This window comes from Sciurus vulgaris, assembly GCF_902686455.1.
Source record: "Sciurus vulgaris genome assembly, chromosome: 2".
Lineage (NCBI taxonomy): Eukaryota > Metazoa > Chordata > Mammalia > Rodentia > Sciuridae > Sciurus > Sciurus vulgaris.
Window position 1 is genome coordinate 47,855,285 of NC_136462.1, and position 20,685 is coordinate 47,875,969.

The following is a 20,685-nucleotide window of genomic DNA, read 5'->3' on the forward strand; positions in this document are numbered from 1 at the left end:
GTTTTACTATGTGTAGGCAAAATCCCAAGACTCCAAGGAGGCTGGTTCCATATGCCATGATTAAGGTGTGAAATATTTCAAAAGCAGAGGCTGGAGGAAGGTATCAGCAATATTATCTTTAAGGGTAGAGTCTGTATTTAGAAACATGTCCCTAATTTGGGCAACACTTTCATTGGCTACTCTGGGCATAGATCAAACTGTATAAATTTCTACACCCCTGTCCCCACCTGTTAAGAAAGTAGCTTGGGGTCGAAGACATTATTTGTCCAGCCTGGGCAGGTGAGAATAGTTAATGGGGATTTCATGCTTGCCCTTCCTTGCTGGATTATTTCTAAGACTCAGCTCTTGTTTTCTAATTGATCATGTTGACAAAAAAGAAAATACACACACACACCAGTGTTACAAAACCTTGTATTAATCATTTCCCTTCACTTTCAATATAACGTTGATATGAAATATAGCCATGATTCTTAGTTACATGGGAGGAAATGAGTAATAAATACATTGTAGCAAGTTTAAACCACATGGGTGTTTCACTGGTAACAACATTTGAAAACTGTACACTTGCAAAGAAAGCATGTTCAAACATTAGTATATCTGTATATCAGTAAAGCTTTTACATGTAACAAACATGCTCTTTCCATATATGACAAATTTAAAAAATATGCATTGCTTGGCAACATGAGCTAGGCAAAAATATTTCTTTGTTCACTAACTTTATACAGGAAAACAGGACAAAAGGCATGCATGTACAATACGGATGCCTTCACGGGCATGCAACAGAAGAAAGCTTTTTAAAAGTCAGTTTACATTAGGCATAAATACATGAGGGTTATATATTAATAAGGGAGGAAGTTTCTGTTTGACATTATGAACATTCCTGTTTTCTTCCTATTCCTCCCAGAGGAATACACATTCACCTTTAAGTAAAGATAAAGGAATTACAAAAAAATAAAACTCACTTTGCAAACATCTCTGATGACTTGTAAAAAAGAAAGAAAAAAGAAACATTAGTGTTATTACAGCTCCATGTGCAAATTATTCTTCTGCAGGTTCTGCTTGTAACAGGCACACCCGAGTGCCTTGGCTAGGCTTCCCCGCACCCAGGCTGCAGAGAACTGTTCAGGTTATCTCCAGAGGGGCAACCAGATGGGGCCAGTTTTGCTTCCCCACACTGCCCTCCTGATTGCAGACCCATGCCTGGAGCCCAGCTCAGCTCTCAGCCAGGGCCCTGGGGATACACATCTACAAACCCTGCACTGGCAGTTGCTACAAGAGGTGCAGAAGAACAAAAGACCCGGAGAAGGCTCCCATTCTGTAAAAGGCAGCCAGTGACACCTCAAAAGAAAATCTTGTTTCCCTCAGTGTCTCTTCAGAATGAATGGGAGGGGCGTGGGCAGCTGCAGCTCCAATCCTGAGCACCAGAAAGGAACCCTCAACACCCAGGATTTGAAAGCTTGGTACAAACAGCTGTCCCCGGCAGGCAGACCCAGCGGCATCTATTTTGCTGGCTGGCTCTCGTTTAAAAAGTGAAACTCAAACAAAAGCATGTGAAAAAAACATATCAGCAGCAATGTTTCATGTCGTGTACACAGTTCATGTGTTTCTTCCTACTGTTTCTGGTAAGAAACCTCTATGAATAAAAGCACCAATAAAAACATCATACATGATAACAATTATTGTAGAACACCACTGTCCCTGGGACAGCATCGAGATGCCAAGTTGACACACTGCTTAACTCAGAACAAGGGGGAGGGGGGAACCCACGTAGTGAAATAGATTTTACTCTGAGATTTTTTTTTTTTAAATCGTTTTCTATTTACTTAATATAAAACAGTTGCATGTGGGGGTGAATGGGAAAATACAAAAAAAAGGCACTGCCGCTTTATTACTAAATATCCGACTTTACAGCCTTAGGCATGCAACTGGTTTTTTTTTTTTTTTTAATAAATAAAATTCTTTTGCTTTAGGATTTTTAAATTGAGCTGTATACCTGCAGTCAACACAGGACTCAAAACAAGCTGGGGACAGGCTCCTAGATTTCATCAGAACACTCAACTTAAAACAAAACAAAACAAAACAAAAAAAACACTAATATAGCAAAACACAACTAAGTAAATCTATACACAGTCAATGAAAAATAAGCTTTTCTTTTCTTAAAAAAAGAATTATGTTGTTATTAATAACAGACTTTATCATGGTTACCAGCCATAGCAAGTTAATAAGTAACATATCCAAAATAATATCTCTAATAATCAGATAACCATTGTTTCTATATTCAGTGAAGGAATAAATAGAAATTCAGATTTGCAAATACTTTAAGATCTTCTTCCTTTTAAAGGATTCATGCTAATGTGATTGTGTTCACAATCTTTTCTGATAACACGAGTCTTTATGGATACGTGTGTTTTTGCAGCAGTTCCGAACGCTTTCTCCTTTCTCTACGAGACATGTAATACCCTTGTTTTCTCTCCTCTGTTTCTCTCCTCTGTATTAACTTTCTCAGCATCCCCCAAACACATCCTCAAACCCTCTGGCCTTACCTTTGGCCTTCGTCATTTTGACATATTCTTCCTGCCTTACATGTGATCGTCCATCCCAGCACATTCCCTAACATTATGCTTGTTTAGAATCGGGATGTGAGGGATGAATGTTAATGGCACTTGGTTAAAAATAAAAAATGAAAAAAAAAATGCTGCCTCTTTCTGCACATGGATTTGCTTCTTTAGAATTTAGTCACCCAAGGAGAGGTCTAAACATTTTTCTTTTTTTGAAAAAATGCACAGCATGAAATTGTGGATTCAAGCTCTCTGGACTCTCTAATGGCTCTGGCTAAGGTACTCTCAGCCTTTTGCATTGCAAAAGGGTTTCAAAAACCTGATTGCAGTATCCTGGGCTGGACTGGGTGTACATTTTTAATCTTGAAGGTAAAAGAAAGTTGTTTGGGTTTTATTAAGCCCTTTTAAATCTGTGTAATTCATTTACTTTTGTTTTTTTTAAATGGCCATAAGTGATTGCAATAATTTTTCATGATCGGATCTATTTAATTTTGACTCTGACTTCACTTAAAAAAAAAAAAAAAAGAGGCACCTTTCTCACCCATTTAATAAACAGAACTTATACCATCTCCCTGATCGCGCCTTTGGCTGAGCATTTGTACTGTCATTTACACAACCCAATTTTCCAGTGCAGAGCACGATTTCTTTTTGATTTCCTCTAATACCCTCCACGGCATCAAATTCCAAAACACAGTCTTTCTTGCCCTTAAGAAATAGAGCTATTACTTTGTGGTACCATAGTTTGTTAATCTCTCACCATGTAATGAGCAGTTTTCCCCCCTCTCCCTTCTGTGCAGATGGATAAGTCAGCTAACAATGCAGCACGTCTGACTTACTATAGGGATAGAGCCATCCTTCCTACCTCTCTTTCACTCCCACTGGGGCTGGACTGTGTGAGCCCAGTGCCTCTTGCATGCTCTCTCTGACACTTGCCAACTGACCCTTTATACACTGTTGCTGGGCCTGTCACTCTTCTTCAGCAGGGACTTAAGCGAAGGGGATGCATCCCCTCGGGCTCAGGTTCCTACAGGGAACCCCACTGCGCATGTTTTGACCTCATTTTCTGGGTCTTAGGCCTCACCTTTCTTCCACCAGTGGAATTCAGTGGAGCGGGGCCAGGAGTGCTAAGATGAAGCCCCTGGGGAGCGTTGGAAGGAAGACAGGTCTTTGGATGAAGGAAGACAGAAGCAAATCCAGCCCAGAAAGAGGCCACAAGGTTTGTTTAGACTCTCTGGGTGACCTGGGAGCAAATCCATAGCTGATCACATGCTGCCATCGTCCTCGTGTCCTTTCCTAGTGCTGTGCACATTCCAGCCACATCCTCATCCTTTCCATCCACCACACACTCCTCCCACCTAATGGTGAGAGCCGGCAACTCAGGCCTACATGACTATTTCCATCTTTCCAAGGAGCAGAGCTCGGCAGCCATTAAAAAAGACAACTCTGCTGCTATTATAAAAATAGAGGAAAAAAATGAATCCATAACAACAATAAATCCTTTACAAAAACCATAGTATGAAGAGAAGTTCTACCCAAACTCTTTACACATTATGTACCCTTTAAAATTCTTATGTAAACAATACACAAATCAAAGTTTATCTGAAATTTTGCTGGAGGGAATTTCTTCCTTCTTGCCCCTGTTGCCATTTGACCTTCTTCTGTGGCTGTTTCAAGAGGAACTGTTCCTCGGGGAACACAGTCAGGGGAGACAGAAACAGGCGAGCCGCCATCTTGCTTTGGTCGCATGTATCCACCATCTCCTCCTGTGGCCTGACTGGGAAGCCAGGCTCTCTGAGAAGGCTCCCAGGCTGGGGCTTCTGCTTCCCTCCTGGGTCTCCTGTTTCTCTTTCATGGCAGCCATCCCTACCCCCTTCCATCCAGGAAGCCATTCACATCCCTCCACCCGCCTCCCAGACCCACCATTTCCTTAGAGACTCCTTCCACTGGACACACCAAACCATCCCATGACAGAAACAAATGACAATATAACCAATCCCAGGTCTACTGATATGTTTACAAGGATGACCTACGCTCTCACAAAATCAAAATGGGTGAGGGACCAGGGGAAAAAGGCTGCAAAGTATCTTGGAGGATTCTGTGCAACCATGAAGATGGCTGACACTGGACCCGCAGCAGTCGATTTCACGGCCAGCGCGGTCACTCTCATCTTCAGCTTCTAGATTGTGGAGGTCCGGTCAACCCCGTCTGGGAAAGAAGCACACAAAGGGCATAGGTGAGCGAAACAGTTCTGTGTTGGTCCACTGGCACCAGTGCTGTGCACGTTGGGTCTCCCAGTCTCTGAGAACAGATAAGGGCTTCATTCATTCATTTGCAAATTCCACTTAACATCTGGGGGATAGTTTTTTTTTTTTTTTTTTTTTTTTTTTTTAATCTTTTTTTGGCCAGGAGTCACACTGAGCCCAGGAGCCAAGATGAAAAGACCCAGTCCCTTCCTCCCAATGACTCACATTCTAGACCAGACACAGGCATATAGAAAGACAGTGGCATTATGAGTGGTAATTGCTATAAAGCACTATGTTCCCAGACAGCAGGAACATGGAGGAAGGAAGTTTAAGTTGGCCTTGGAAGACAAGGACAGTTTCATAGAGATACAAAATGACTTTTGTAGATGCTCTTGGTAGTAGTGTATGCCTGATGAGGAAGCAGGAGAGGATGGCGCGGACAGGCCCTTGGCACATGCACAGGTATGAATGATGGGTCATTGAGTGGTGGGGCTGGGGAATGTGTCAGAAGTTCAGGATGAAGGATGAGGGGCTGAGTGTCAGGAGACAGGACAAAAACCAGGCAGGGGCTGTAGTAGACTCGTAAATGGACCTACAGAGCTCCCATCCCTTTCTTTGGAAGCATGGTCCTCTCGCAAGAAATCCCTGATCAAAGACTGAGAACAAAGCAGTGTGGCTCTGGCCCCTGCCACAGCTGAGCTGGATGTGTCTGACTCAAACGGATCCAAATTCTCTGTTTCAAGAATCTGGTCAAAGGCAGAAGCACCAGAGGTGGATATTGTGGATACCTAGAGCTGAAAAAGCCTGTGAAAGTTTGAGAAGCAAGGCTGCATCTGGACCTGCCACATCTGCATTTTAGAGAATTGCAGAACCCGGGCTACCACATGGGGGACATGCACATCAGAGACGAGAAGACAGGAGACCACAGACAGCAGGAGCTGTTGATGGCTACCAGTCTTTTTTCAGTTGTCTGCTCACATGGGGTTCTAGAAGTCCCCAGAAGCACACCCTCAAGGCCTGTGTACCATGAGCAGGAGCTGGACACAGCAGGTGAGGAATTTTAAGCGGGAGTGTAATAAGCTCTGATTTTAGAATTGCTTCTCTGGCAGCTATGTCTGGTGGTCTGAAAAAAAGGAAAAGACCGGTGGCCGGAAAGCTGGTTTAGAGGGCCCAACATTGGTCCAGGCTGGAACTGACCAGGGGCTTATCCAGTGAGAAGAGAGAGACATGGATTTGTCATCACAGGAAGTAGAAAAGACTGTTCAGTGAGCGCTGGGTGAGGGGAGCTGCCGAGTGCTTCCCTCACTGCTGAGCCCCACAGGTCAGGCAAAGGAGCCCCAACTGAGCCCCAGTGCAGCAAAGCTGGCCTACCAGATGGAGCAGCCCTCGTCACAGACAGGATGAGGGTGGGAGGCAGGCGTGGCGGAGTGTTCCAGGGAAAGCTGGAGGACCTAAGTGACACGAGAAAGTGACGAGCCCACCACTGGGGTTTCCTGATCTCTTGATGGTGGTGCCAGGCTGGCAACTCTGCCAGTTGAGATGTGGAGGAGAAATGCCTCTTTGAAATTTTTATTGGGATAATTATAGGTTCACATGCAGTTGTAAGAAATGTCTAGAAAGATCCCATGGATACCTCGCCAGGATTTCCCCAGTGGTGCCAATTTGCAAAACCATAGTATAATAGTGTAATTATGATATGGACAATTCATTGATCTTATTTAGATTTCTCTAGTTTGACTGGTTACTTGTGTATATGTCTGTTGAGTTCTATATAATTTTGGGGGGAAGGAACAACAGCCCCTGAGCATAGTCCAAGTATTGAATCACCAGTCCTAGAGGCCACAGATATGAACTGCTAATCCACAACTTTTTACTTTCTGTGGTGTCAGCCTGAACCTTGTGACTGGTGGCTCTGCAGTGGTCCTGGGAGAAGAGGGGTGTGCATGTGTGCATGTGCCTGTGGGTGTGTGCAGAGGTGTCTATTGTTTGTAGAGGCAGCCCTCCCCTCTCTAGAGGTGTAGTGCACGCTCTTGCTGGGGTTCACTGGCCTACTTATTAATGCCAAACCTTCAGAGCTATAAAAGTGTGGAGGTGGAGACATGAAAATCTGAATGTGCCCGACACAAGCTGCATTTTCATTCAATTCCAACCCCACGACTCATCATCCAAGGATGGCAGTGTTCATCTGCAGGGAAAGCGCCAATTAGCAAGTCCAGAGTACTTGTAGTTGTGCAAGCAGTGCACTCTCAACTCCAGGGGGCGCCATTCACCATCATAGATTTTATGGTTAGTATGACATTTTCCAATAAAGCCAGCTCAGTGGCTTGAGAAAGTGACTTGCACAGTCTCCATATTGCCCATGTGGGGCTGGCAAGTCTCAAGAAGTGGGTAAGTAGAAAAGGTGAGAAGGAAGAGCAAGGTGAACCCCAGAAAATCAAAGACGGGACCATGTCCTCTTCTCTATGGCATGAGTCACAGCAGACTCCGCTGGGAGGAGCCACGATTTTGTAGCGGTGGGCATTCCTGCCCACAATGCCCTATGCGGGAGGACAGTGGCCAGGCTTGGCATGTCATCTTGATTACCTCAGGCCACTGACCAGGAGCAAACCCAACGGCTTGATAAAAGCCTCAAAGACTCACAGACCAAGGTGGCAGAGGCAACCTACCACGGTGGTGTCCTCACCATTCTGTTGAAAGAGACTCAGGGAGAGAGAAGATGGAAAAGGAAGGCCAAAGAGAAAAGTGGCTTAGACTGGCACCAGGAGGGCAGCAACTCCAGGAGGAGACCATGAAGACCAGAGATGTCAGGATGAAAGGACAGGCCCCTGGGGCCAGTGGACCTGTCACGCTAGAAAGGCCTTTCTGGGATGTGGGGTCCCAGGAACTTGACACCCTCCCCCTCTATTCCTGAGTCACAAGTAGGGGAACCTCTTTTACTCTGCTTCCCTCTCCCTCGTCACTTGTCTTCCTGTAAAATGACTTCATTCCTTGGCATTCTGTCCCTATCAAGGTCATCTTCCCTGGTATCTGGCATGGGCCCGCCAGCAGAGAGGTGCTGTCATCGTGGGAGGACACATTGCCAGTGTGCCCAGCTAGGCCACCCTGAACTTAATTTGCATCCTGTGCTCGGGAAACTGCTTACAAGGCTTCCCACCAGAGGAGATTTATTGGAGAAAAAAATAGCAATAAAAAAGTTTAGGAGATTAACACGATGAAGACATTAGCAAAAACTCATCAGTTCATAGAGGTATTCTGTAAAAATAGAAGTATGGGCTAAAAAAGGAAATCTTTTCAGTGAAAACCTCCCTTTAAGAAAAGAACATTTGGGGGCTGGGGAGATAGCTCAGTCAGTAGAGTGCTTGTCTTGTAAGCACAAGGCCCTGGGTTCGATCCCCAGCAACCCCCCCCCCCACCAAAAAAAAAAAGAACATTTGGAACTGGGTGAAGTGGCATATGCTGTAATCTCAGAGACTCAGGAGGCTGAGGCAGGAGGATCGCAAGTTTGAGGCCAGCCTCAGCATCTTAGCAAGTTCCTAAGCAACTCAGCAAGACATTGTCTCAAAATAATAAGTTAAAAGGGCTGGAGATGTAGCTCAGAGGTCAAGTGCTCCTGGTTTCAATCCCCAGTACCAAAAAAAAAAAAAAAAAAAAAAAAAAGAATTTGGCATTCTTGCTACCGATGATGTTAGTATTTAGTAATTTGATAAGAATTTTCAAGATGCAGTTATCTGAGATACATCAAGTCCTAGGGGAAAAGTCAGTTCTCTCTGCTAACTCTCAAAGGCAGTAAAAAGTGGAGCCAGACTCCCCACCCACCAGCCATGTGGGGCAGGAGAACAGTGGGCTGATCCTGCCTGACCACCCAGGGTCTGGATGCTTCCTTCGTAGGGGCAGAGCTTTAGCAGGGGCCAGCTCGGCAGACTTGCTCACCAGTGGCAGTCTTAACTCTGGCCCCATGGATGCCCTCATGAATTCCTTTAAAACAAAAAACTTTAAAAATTTTTGAGATAATTTGCACATTATGAATTTCACCCTTTTAAAGTTTACAAACCCTTGGTTTTTAGTAGAGTCACAAAGTTGCATGACCATCACCACCCTCTATTCCCATTGCCCCCCAAAGAGATCTGGTACCCATTAGCAGTCACTCTCAATTCCCCCTTCCCCACAGCTGATGGCAACACTGATCTTTCCTGTCCCTATGTACCAGCCTATCCAGAATATTTCATATAAATGGAATCATATACTTGGTGGCCTTTCAGGTCTGGCTTCAAGATCCATCTTTGCCATGGCATGAATCAGTACTTCCTTCCATTGTGTGGCTGTGCCACGTTTTATTGATCCACATTCATCTGTTGAAGGACGTTGGTGGTTTCCCGTTACTCATTAGGGGCTACTGACTCCTTAGTAAGGCAGAGAGAAGCTGGTGGCACCTCCCACCAGGGGTACTAGGGATGACCCCAGGAGTCTTTGGAACTTCTAGGATCTGAACAGCTAGAGAGAGAGCAGTGACTTGCAAAAAGCGTTCCTGGAACTCAAGGGGAGGTCCTAAGGAGCTGGGCCTTTTCACCATCTGTTTCGTCTGAAGCCCTGTAAAGTCACACTGGTCCTGCTACTGAGGTCAGGTGGGTGTAGTCTCCAGCCTCCATTCTGCCCCATATAGACCATTTGTCTGTTTCACATTTGGTTTCAAGATAAGAGTGTGTTTGCAGAGACTAAAAATCTAAACTCCTGGCCTGGAGAACAAAGCTTTCTGGAGCAGTAGCTGATGGCGGCCTTTGGGCTTACGCGGCATGATGACCAGACAGGCTCTCGGTGTGTGGCTGACCCATTTCCTGGGTGAGTTAAGTATGCCCAGGCTGCACGAGGCTATGGGGAAGGCCTTTCCACATCTCTGTGACCTAGAGACTCCCAGGAGGGTGGCAGGAAGGGGTGGACATCTCCTCTCACTGGCCTACCAGCAAGCCACAAATAATACAGACCCAGAGAAAGGTGCCTGCTTATTACCAGGAGGGTGTCGGGGCTTCCTGGACAGCTATGAGGAGGGAGGCTGCAGGCCCAACCCAAGGGGAAGCACCGCTGCCTCTGGGAGCTCCTCATGGCTGCAGTCCTGCACCCGGCAGCCTATGCTTCCAGCTCTGCTGTGGACACGCAGGCACAGCCAAGTCATCCCTGTCACTTGGTGAAGGACAGCTGAGATTGCTTGGAGCCCCAGGAGTCATGCAAGCCCTTTGCAACCAGGGGATATAAAAACAAGCAGGGATCTTTGTTTCAAAACTTCTATTTTTAGAGCACATTGGGATATGCTTGGCCCAGACTGGGGGATCCAGTGCCGAGAAGGAAAGCATCCAATGCTGTGGGGGATGTTCCCACTAGAAGCCACGTCGCTTGTGCCTGACTCCTCCAACTCCCTGAGTTTGGCTGGGACACGTGTTGTGATGGGTTCCAATGTGCACAGGGAGAGGAGCCTCTGGGGGATGGCCTTGGTCTATTTGGTTTCCAGGGCCCTGACTCACTTCCCAGGAAGGGAGGGGGCCAGAGTATGGTAGGCCATGCCAGATGAGGGTCCAATAGCACACCAAGGCTGCCTTCTCCTCGTCTTCTGCCAACCCTCCCGTCCCTTTCCCTGAAGCTGCTGCCAGAGTGCGGGCAGCAGATGGCCACCGTCATCCCAGCATGTGGTGAGGAGGACAGGCAGGGAGGTCACTCACCTCCCAGGGCATGCTCGGTCATACTGAGGCACAAGGACTCCAGCCTGTTGTTAATGTCAGGTTCAGTCACAGGAAGCTGGAATTCTGTAGGGACAAAGGATTATGTTGGTGAGGGAAAAATAGAGGCAAGGAGAAAGTATGCATGATGTCACATGCCAGGAGGAGGGTCTGGTGTGCCTCCTGGGGAGGACTCAGGGACCTTCGTGGCCAGCGTGAAGGGTAAGTTACATTCAGGTTCCACCAACCTCTGAGCTGTTAGACACAGTGTCCACTGTGGAAACAGGCAGCTGGAAGAAAACTGGTGACTAAAAATAGCTGGCCAGAGTCATAGTCTATCACTCCTCTCAGACCCCTCCAGCAGCTTCCCATCAGAGTAAGAGCCAATCTCTGGCTATGGCCTGCAAGGCCCCACATGATCTGGTCTCTTGTTACCTCTCTGTCCTCATAAACTCTCCCCTTGCTTTGCTCCATCCCAATCTCTCTTCTACCCCAGGGCCTTTGCACTGTGTTCCCTCTGCCTGGAATCTCAGTTCACAGGTCCTCATGGCTCATTCTCTCCCTGCCTTCATAGGTTGGACTCTACTGTCTCCTCAGAAAAGAGTTTCTCAAGAGACAGAGAACCTCCCCCACACACTGTCCCCTTTCCCCTGCCTTTTCTTCTTTGTAGCCTCTGCCAACATCAGACCTATTATGGATTTTCCTTCTGTCTTCCCTGGTTGAACTCTTGGGTCATTGGGGCAGGACTGAGCGCTGCCCCAGCTTCCTTAGGAGGAACAGAGTAGGAGCCCCATCCCCAGCCCCATGGGCCCCTCTTCTGAGTGCCAGGCGCTTTGAATGTGCCAGCTCTTTCATCTGCTCAATGAAGCCCAGTTCCCAAGTGGGGCTCTGAGGGGCTAGGCCACTTACTAGGGTTAGTTGGCTAACATGGAGCTGGAACAGGACCTGTGTCTGACTCCAGAGTCGATGCCCTCCTGCATGCCCTAGTGACTGTGAGTGGCTGTCACCACTCTTGGCCCCCAGTGCACTTTAGCAGGAAGGGATGAGATGCCTGCTCTATGGCACTGAGGGATTGGCTCCCACTCCTCTATCATCTGGACCCTCTCCATCTTCCCAGGCTTGGATCTCACCTCTCCCCAGGGAGAGGCAGCCCCTGGGAACCTCCTCCTCTCTCTGGCTGGGGACCCACTATCAGTACCATCCTGTTCTTCATCCTGAAGAGTCCTCGAGGATCTTTAACTACCTGGAGGCACCTTGCAACAGGGATGACACTTTCTTGTTTCTCTCCATTCCCCATAATACCAATTCCTGGCTTCTGCACCATTCATACATGTCTGCTGATTGGTGAAAACCATGGATTAAAAAGTAGAAGGATCCTAGCGGCTCAGGAGGCTGAGGAAGGAGGATCATGAGTTCAAAGCCAGCCTCAGCAAAAGTGAGGTACTAAACATCTCAGTGCGACCCTGTCTCTAAATAAAATACAAAATAGGGCTGGGGATGTGGCTCAGTGACTGAGTGCCCCTGAGTTCAATCCCTGGGAATTAAAAAAAAAAAATAAAAAGATAAAGAAAGAAAGAAAACCCAGAGGGGTTGTTGGCATGTGGTATGTTCCAGATGGCTAAGAAGTCTCAACATTGTCACAACCTTCCTATGTGACCTGGGAAGTTGTTCCCTGCCTTGGTACTTCAGTTCCTTCTCAAGTGGGAAAAGAAAGCATCCTGGGATCCAAATATCAGGTCATTTCCCCGCTCCTTCGTTTGTCCACCAGGGGGCACATGGGACCAGAGAGGGATGACACTGAGGTTGGCGGTTTGGTGGGATAGGAAGTTGAAACCAGTGGCCAAACCGAAGTATTTGTTTTCTTTGATTAACCATATATTAAGACCTTTTGCAATTTGTGTTTCCCATTACCAGCTAATTCAGAGGCAGATGTCGTTTCCGTTATTTAAAATTCTCAGAGAGAAGGCTGGCAAAATGGATCGATACGAAAAGCACGGGGGAGCAGAGTGTTCTTCTGCCATGAGTTCCAGAATGGATGGGTTTGGAAGACAACTGGGCCAATTCCTGAGTGGATGGAGGCCAACTGAGCTTCCAGGGAAGTTGGGAGCCAGAAAAAAATGGCAGGAGCATCTCTTGCCCCACCCACTAGTTGCTGCTAAGAGGGTTGGGGCAATTAGACAATCCCTGAGGGAAGAGTATTTTCGTATTTTCATCCATTCATGTGAAAATCATATGCATGCAAAAATTAGCAGTCTTCAGGGTGTGAAATCTATAAAATAGAAACACAATTTTATATATAGCTAGTTAGCAAATAAGAAAAAAAAAAAACAAACCTCAGCAATTATAGCCATCCATATGCTCATTGTAAGATTTAGTTTACTCTCTAGCGCTCCCCTTTAAACAAACACTGTGGAGAGATTTGGATAAATAAAGATGCTCGACATTTGGAGAGAAGCGTCTCAGCTGCAGGATTTCTTGCCAACATGCAGCAAAATGCCATTTTCCAAGCCTGGGATTGAGTGTTCCAAAAACAGGGCTGAGAAATGCAGGGCTCTCTGCTCCAGCATCTCCAAATCTCCGCGGCTGCTCTTTTCGGTGGGGAGTCGGTAGGCTTGCTCTCCCACCCCCACCTCTTCACGCTGATGCACTAGGGAGCAGTGACCCCGCCACTCTCAGGGTGGCTCTGAAAAATTTTAAGTCTTGGGAGAAGCCCATGTGTTCACACTGCAGAGTTTCCTAACAGTGTGACTTTTTAATTGTGTATTTGATAAAAACAGATCCGTGGCTTTTTGCTGTAAGCTTAAGACAAAGTCCTGTTGATAGATGATGGCTTCCATCTCAGACTAGAAACCTTTGGTGATTTGTGGCTTGAGGGACAGAACCCTTGACAAAGCCCTAGAGGGGCATTTGGGCAGTTCCTGGCCCCACATTAACCACCAGGCTGTCTCTGCTATGGCTCCTGCTAAACCTGAGGGCTTCTCTTAGTTATCCAGACCCTGGCTGTGACAGGCCCGACAGACATAGTCTTTGGGAAGGCAAGAGGGAAAGGGGCCTCCTGACTGAGCCATCTTTGCTGTTGTCCAAAGTACATCTATTTCTTTAGCTTAGGTGACATCTCTGAGTAGAGGCTTAGCAGCCTTATCTAAAAATCCAAAATCTGAAATCTGAAACTGAGTGCTGACATCATGCTCCAAAAGTTTGGTTTTGGAGCATTTCAGATTTTAGATTTTTATTGATAGAGTCCATATTCTCAAAAAAAAAAAAAAAAAAAAAAAAAACTTTGAAAACTTTGCAACATTCTGGTCCTAAGTACTTTGGTTAAGGGATACTCAACCTGTATTAGGAATTCTCTTCCTCACCATTAGAGCATTCCAGGATTTAATGAGGATTCCTAGGGTCAAGGTCATGGAAACTTGAATTGTCCCTTTTCAGAAATCCCCCAGTTTCAGGGTAAAGGTCAAGAGAAAAGTGGAAGGGAGCCGCTCCCTGTCCCTAAGAGGTGCGCTGTGGAATCCACTTGAGGAGCATGCGTGGCTTGTCCTTGGCAGACAGTGGCCCCTGGGCTGATTGTCATGTCCGTGGCACCTACGGGTGCAATTCTGCATTTTTCTCTTCAAGGCCCTGAGGCTGAGGGCAAGAAACCAATTTATCTAGAACTTTAGAATAAGCTGGGCATTCAGGGAAAAATCTACTTTTTTTTTTTTTTTTGCCTGTGATTCTATGCAAGACAAGGGTGAGATTTCCAGGATACAGCCCTGTGAGGTGGCCCTTCTTCCCTTCTGAAGCCTGCTCTGGGTCTCTTTGGCCTTTTCCCATCAGTCCCCTTGGGGCAAGGAGCCTCCATGGCTTCTGAGCGTCCTGCCAGAGTAACTCTAAGATCCTCTCTGACTGGATTCCCAGGGCAACTGAGTCTGGGTCAGCAGGAACAGAGCTGCTTCCCAAAATAAAGGATCACTCTCTGAACAATTTCCAAATGAATTCTCCAGATGGGAAAGTACCCAGCCTTTGTGAGGAACGTGGCATTCTCCTCTGGAAGCCTCCCTGTTTTCAGGCTTGCGTCCCCCTTGGTGAGTGTCTCAGATCTGGTCCCCCTCACTCCGGGAGGCCCATCTTAGTGTTTCTCAGTCATCCCAGACGACATGAGAGTAGTAACCCTGGATGGCTCTCCCGGTCAGTCCTGGGAAACACCTGAAGCCTTCCAGGTGGGGAGAAAGCAAAAAGTCAGCTGAGATAATCCCCATGGGACCCTTGGATAATGTGAAGCCAGGAAAGAGGGAAGTGCCTTTTAAGTCCAAGCAGGGAAACTGATCATTGAAACACAGCTGGAGGCCAGTTCTCATCCCCAGTCTTCTCTGTATTCTGTGGAGATATTTTAAATCTTTCATCCTAGTGGTTCTTAGTTGATGGAATCCAGCCTTCCTTAGAATGCACTATACTCTTCATGATTTGCACAGATGATTTAAAATGGATGCCTTGAAGACATCTCAGGGCCAGGAGAGAAACACTCCCTTCTCCTAAAGAAGTTTTCTGAGTATTGAATTTTGTGTTGTTATGCATCTCTATTTCATTGTGTGTTCACTGTTACTTCTGTTAGTGTAACAATAAAAGCTATTTTCTTGCTTTCCTGATTTCCCCTGTCCTGATATGACATCTTTTTTTTTCCTTCATGACACTGGGGATCAAATCAAACCCAGGGCCTCATGCATGCTAGGAAAGCACTCTACCACTGAGTTACATCCTCAGCCTCTGATCTGACACTTGTAGTCTCTCCTACCACAAGCCTCCAGAAGTCTCCATGGCTAACTGGGTCAAGCTGCTTTGTGTGGAAAGGCCCATCTCTCTATGCTGAGCCTTGTTTGGGCCTGGCCTGAGGTTAACGTCTGTGGAGGCTCCTGCTCAGGATGCAGGAAAAGCTCTCTTACAACACTGGTTTGATTGGCAAGGGCAGGGGATGCACTTGAAGCAAAGATTGAGGAGCAGTGCTGTTGGCAGAGTGTCTGCAGCCTCTTTTCCCTTCAGTGAGGGGTCCTGGGTCCTGGCTATCTCCTGGCTTATCCTTCATGGCCACATCCCAGAAGCTGCCATCTACCAGTGCTGAGTATGAGCAGTAGGACTTGGGGTGGCTCCAGGGAGGGTTCACCAGTTTGTTTGAAATTTGGAGTAGTTTTGTTCCTGTGTTTTGGCTGTTATTAGAAATGCTGTAATTTATTAGGGCCTGGCTGGATGTGGGTTTGTATCCTTGATAAAGGGATAAATTAAAAAACAAAACAAAACAAAACAAAACAAAAAAAACCTCAAGGGTTCCAAAGTTCTAAGTCTGGTGTGCAAAGCAAATTTATTTAGAGACTTTCAGGTAACTACTTTGAAGGAAAATTGAAGACAAACTATTCTATATAGATACCTCTGGAACATGGAACTATGACTGGGACAGGTAGGGGAAAAGGACACTTTTCCTCCTAAGTCCTGTATTATTTGATTATTTAACTATGAGAACAAGAGGCTTTGTGTGAAGAGAAATGATCTTAGATTCATGGTTCCCCCAAACTTGAGCCAGACACTTGCACTGCTCTAAAACAGTGCAGGAGAAACAGAGGTCCAGCCCAGAATCCTTATCAACAGACCCAAAGCGCTCAGGGATGGCTCTGCTCTCAGGAAGTGGACTGTCTGGGCTTGGTCTTCCCAATGAAGATGGGGAAAGTACAGCAAGAACAAAGAGGTGGGGGACAGGAGACTGGGCAAAATGAGGCAGGAAGGGAAAAAAGGGTGAGGAAAAAATTGAAAAGGCCACAGTGCATTCAGAATTGAAGGAGATAAAGTCAGCTCTGCTAGGACTCCATGAGGCTGAAGGACAGCTGGTTGACTCCTGGGATTGAGGCAGGGCGAGTTATTCATTCAAGATGAAAGATCTGCTCATGTCCAGGATGTCTTCAAATTTGTTCAGATTCACTTCTTCTTCATGGTGCTGGGAATTGAACCCTGGGCCTTGTGTCTGATAGGCAAGCACTGTACCACTGAGCTACATGCCCAGCCCTTTTCAAATTTTATGTTGACTTTAGGGTCTTGCTAAGTTGTCCAGGCTGGCTTTGACCTTGTGATCTTCCTGCCTCAGTCTCCTGAGGAGCTGGGATTATAGGCAGGTGCCATCCTACCTGACCCAGATTCATTGTTACTGAGAATGAATTAAATGAAATTTTGCATGAGAACACAGGATTGGACTAAATGACCCAGGGAGAAGACCTTCAGAACCCCACAAAATAGCTACAAGTGTTGTAAATGAAAAAGGAAAAGGGGGGGGGGAGGAGTTTTTTGAAAAAAATATTTTCTTTTAGTTGACCATGGACCTTAATTTTATTTATTTATGTGCGGTGCTGAGAATTGAGCCCAGTGCCTTGCACATGGTAGGCAAGCGCTCTACCACTGAGCCACAACCCCAGCACTGCCCACCCCCCCACCCCCCAAAAAAAAAAGGAGTTTTAAGCAAGAGTGAGCAAATGAGTTTTAGAAGTAAAGGAGCAGTTCTTACAGCACTGGGCCATAAGGTCGTTGCTTCCTGTCATGACATGCCTTTCCCTGGGGTGGGTCTTCTTCTTCAGCATACTCCCCACCGGCTTACCTCTAACCTGTCTCCCTGTTTGTATTCTCCTGCCTGACCCACAGCTCAAAAATCTCCCGTGAATTCCCTATTGAGAGGGGCCAGACTCTGAGTTCCTCAGCTTGGATTCAAAGTTGTCCCCACCCCTCCACCAGGACTATAACAGCTGTCTTGGTCTGCTTGCTTCTACCATAGCCAGATTCAGCTTAGCCATGGCTTCTGGGCCATGCAGTGACACTATACCTGTGCAGTCTTGCTCCTGGGCTCCTTCTGCCTGCTACTCTGCCTGCTCTCTTTCTGCCTCTTCACCTCTGATGCTTAGCTCCTGTTCCTAGAAGCTTCCTTGTCCCACCCTGGGCCACAGGACACTTCCCTTCCTTGGACTCCCATGGGACCTTCCATGCAGAGTGCCTCTACTGTCCAGGGTGGTGTTTTCCTACAGCTATGCTGGGATGGGGGACATCTAGATAGGTTTATGGATTGCTTGTCTCAGAGAATAAGAGATTCCTGCCTACAAGGAGAAGGGATTCAGGAAACTATTGACTTTAGGCAATTCTGGCTACCTTATTTCAGGAGGCATGATGACTAGTAAAACTGACCTGAAGTGGGTCATGTCATGTTCTTTAACCAGGTAAAGGAAAAGTGACTGGTCCAACAGCCATTGTTTCTCAAGGCAATCCCAAACCAGTTCAATACGATGGAGTTTTCTGTTTCACTCTTACTTCACACACACACACACACACACGTACACACAGAACCCCTCTAGTGATATCTCTGGCTTAATCAATCTAGAAATATGACTAGTATCAAAAATATCCCCGTCAGATTGTAAGTGACTCTGGGGCTCCACGTGCTGGCTCCCAGCCAAGCAGCCGATATTCCTGCTGGCAAGGCACAGTTTAAAAAAGGAAAGACTTCTACAAGCTCAGAAGAATGCGTGGTGACAGTTGAGGCTAAGCACTTTCCAGCTGAGTTCATGGGGCATCTATTCTGGCATTCTGGCCTCCGCTCTGTGTCAAGGGGAGAAGGAAGTGAGAGATCAAGAGCTGGGTCCTACCTGGCTGCTGGAACATCAGCATGTTCTGTGGAGAAGTGTGGACAGGCAGCGAGCGGGTCCTTTGGACGGAACTGTGGGTGCGGCTGGGCATGCTGTTGCTGCCACCAGGGTTGGCGAACCAGAGGTTCTAGTGAGGGAGGCAAAGTGGGGTCCGTTAGTCCAGAAATCCTGAGGAGGGGAAGGGTAGCAAAGCCCCAGGCAGAATTCAGGAGGCAAATGTCCCAGGAGAACACTCCTAAGTTCTGGAAGAGAGCTGGCAGGCAGCCTTGCCACCTGTATGTTCACAGGGTGTAAGTTCCATTCACTGGATTTCCCCATATGCTTATTCCCAGGCCTGGCTCTAAGCTCTGCTTAATCTGGCCACCTCTCTCCCTCACTAGCTCCAAAACTTTTTTTTTTTTTTTTTTTTACTCCATGTGTTGCTTTTTCCTGCCACTTTCCTAGGAACTGGGGGAGTTCTATAAATGTTTGCAACAAAGAGTACAAACTATTTCAGGCTCTTCTTTGATTTTTTTTTTTTTTTTTCCTTTTGAGTTTCTTACAATTTACTCCACAGTGAGTGGGAGAAGAAAAAGAACCTCTCAGCTGGCAACGCACTGGCCCAACTCGGCTTGTGTGTCTGGGCGGTGACAGCCCCCTGATCAGGGGGGGCTGGGGACAATGATCACAAAATGGTGATTTCTCAGACCCCGGGCCACTTCCCTTTGAGACGGAATCCACCCGTCTCTCCTGGAGTGGTTTTCCTGTTTGTAAGTCAATCTCTCATTCCTTAGTTTCTCATGAGCACTCAGAGCCTCAGCCCTGCTTGTGTCTCTCCAGTCTCAGCGCCAACTGCAGGGCCACACAGGGCTGAGGACACAGGTGGAAAGTAAGGGCAGGGCCATGGAACGAGTCAGCTTTAGATCACCCAGTAAGGACCTCTGGGCAACCTGGCCTTCACCATCTGGGAATGTGCTCACGTTCCCTTTGATAGCCTCTCTCAGATTTAATTTAATTTTAAATCTCCATCACAGCTGGAACCAGGACAAAGGAGCTATTTGTCACACATAAAAAGGTGGACAAAGCTCCTTAAATGTTCAGGGTTCTCTGGAACCCAGACCTGGGAGGTGACAGATCTGTTGGGGTAGGCCAAGGATCAAGGTAAAGAAGAATTAGTTGGGGCACGTCTCCTTAAAGGTCCTCATCCGCAGGGTTCCTGAGACTACAGCGTGCCGGGCATCTCCAGCACAGCCATGGGGTTGCTTTGCCTCCCAGAGAAATAACCTGCATAGTGCTGGGCAGCCTGGGCTCAGTCATCCCTCAGTTTAGCTCCTGGACCTCTCTCCCCACCCCAGTTCATCTGGAGGGAAGTCCTGAAGTCGCAGGCTCTGAGCCTGGCTGACCTCCCTGCTCCCCGGGGCAGGCAAACCTGTCTTCCTTGTTTCATGATGGTAGGGTTGGCTGCGGTGTGGCGCTGGTTGGAGCTGACGAATCCACTGGTGCCCAAGAGGCCTAGGCGGGCAGAAGGGACATTCCGAGAGGGGATCTGGTACTGGCGTGGGTTCCGTCTGCCCATGCCACCGCCCACAGAGCCGGCCGTCGGGAGGGAGTTGGACTGCCCAAAGCCGCGACTAGAACAAGGAAAAAGAACCAGGAGACTATCAATCATTCTTCAGCCCTCCCAACACCGGTTGCTCGCATTTTGACAGGTAAGAGGTCTGTGAGGTGTTCTGTGCCAGGGAGGGGCTAGGATGAACAGCACACGTCCTGTCCTGACACTTATACTCAACCCTCATGACAACCCTATGAAGTAGGTGCACTATCTCTTTAGAGCCAGAGGTACAGACCTTAATTTTGTGAGGGCCACAGAGCCAGCAGGGGGCAGTGCGGAATGTGAGCCCAGATGGTTAAGCTATCCTGCCTCCTTCCAAGCAGGTCTGCTCCAATCTCTCATGCTGAGGACTAGGGCACAGCACCCTACAAGAGGCCACACTGCAAGAAAGTGGCATAACCAGAACCAGAACTCCTTCCATCAGACCATGGTCCAGTTCTCATCTGTCTGTCTCTGCAGCAGACTTGAAGAAGAGAGGCCTGTGAACCCCATTAAATTTTAAGTTCTATGAGAAAAAAGAGTCTGTGCTCCTCAATCCTGTATGTCCAGTGACTATATCAGCTTCTGCCACAGTAAATGCTGGTTGAATGAATGAATGAATGAGTCTTGGCCATCATGCTTGTCCCAGTGACAGGGCCCGTGCCATCTTTGGGGCTGACTCTCAGGTTGAGAGTAGGAATATGAGATGACAGTGTTCCGAAGTGCCCTGGATGTAGGACATGGACTGCCATCCATGCCACAGGCCCTCCTTGTGGTGGGCCTTTCAAAGGAGAGATTCCAGGCTTCTCCTGGGTCCATGCAGGAGGCTGCTTCCTCTGGGCGGGGTGAACTCAGCGCTAAAGAACTCATTTTTGCCACCATGCCTCAGGTTCTGGGAGGCTGCACAGCAGCCAGCAGGGTTTTAAGAACCAGCACATTTTTTCCAAGAGAGTCAGCCTA

At 47.3% G+C, this 20,685-nt stretch overlaps 1 protein-coding gene across 3 annotated transcripts in view; it reads right to left on the bottom strand.

Annotated features, from left to right (window-relative positions):
- Window positions 1-393: 393 nt before the first annotated feature.
- Window positions 394-20,685, bottom strand: part of SAMD4A (sterile alpha motif domain containing 4A) — a 208,364-nt gene continuing 188,072 nt past the window's right edge. For all 3 annotated transcript variants that reach the window (XM_079121134.1, XM_079121136.1, XM_079121135.1), the window contains 4 exons: window positions 19,564-19,765; window positions 18,156-18,282; window positions 10,510-10,593; window positions 394-4,763 (listed from right to left, as the gene is read on the bottom strand). In XM_079121134.1, the coding sequence (XP_078977260.1) occupies window positions 4,735-4,763; window positions 10,510-10,593; window positions 18,156-18,282; window positions 19,564-19,765 (442 nt within the window). In that variant the 3' untranslated portion in view covers window positions 394-4,734. The remainder of the gene's footprint in view (window positions 4,764-10,509; window positions 10,594-18,155; window positions 18,283-19,563; window positions 19,766-20,685) is intronic.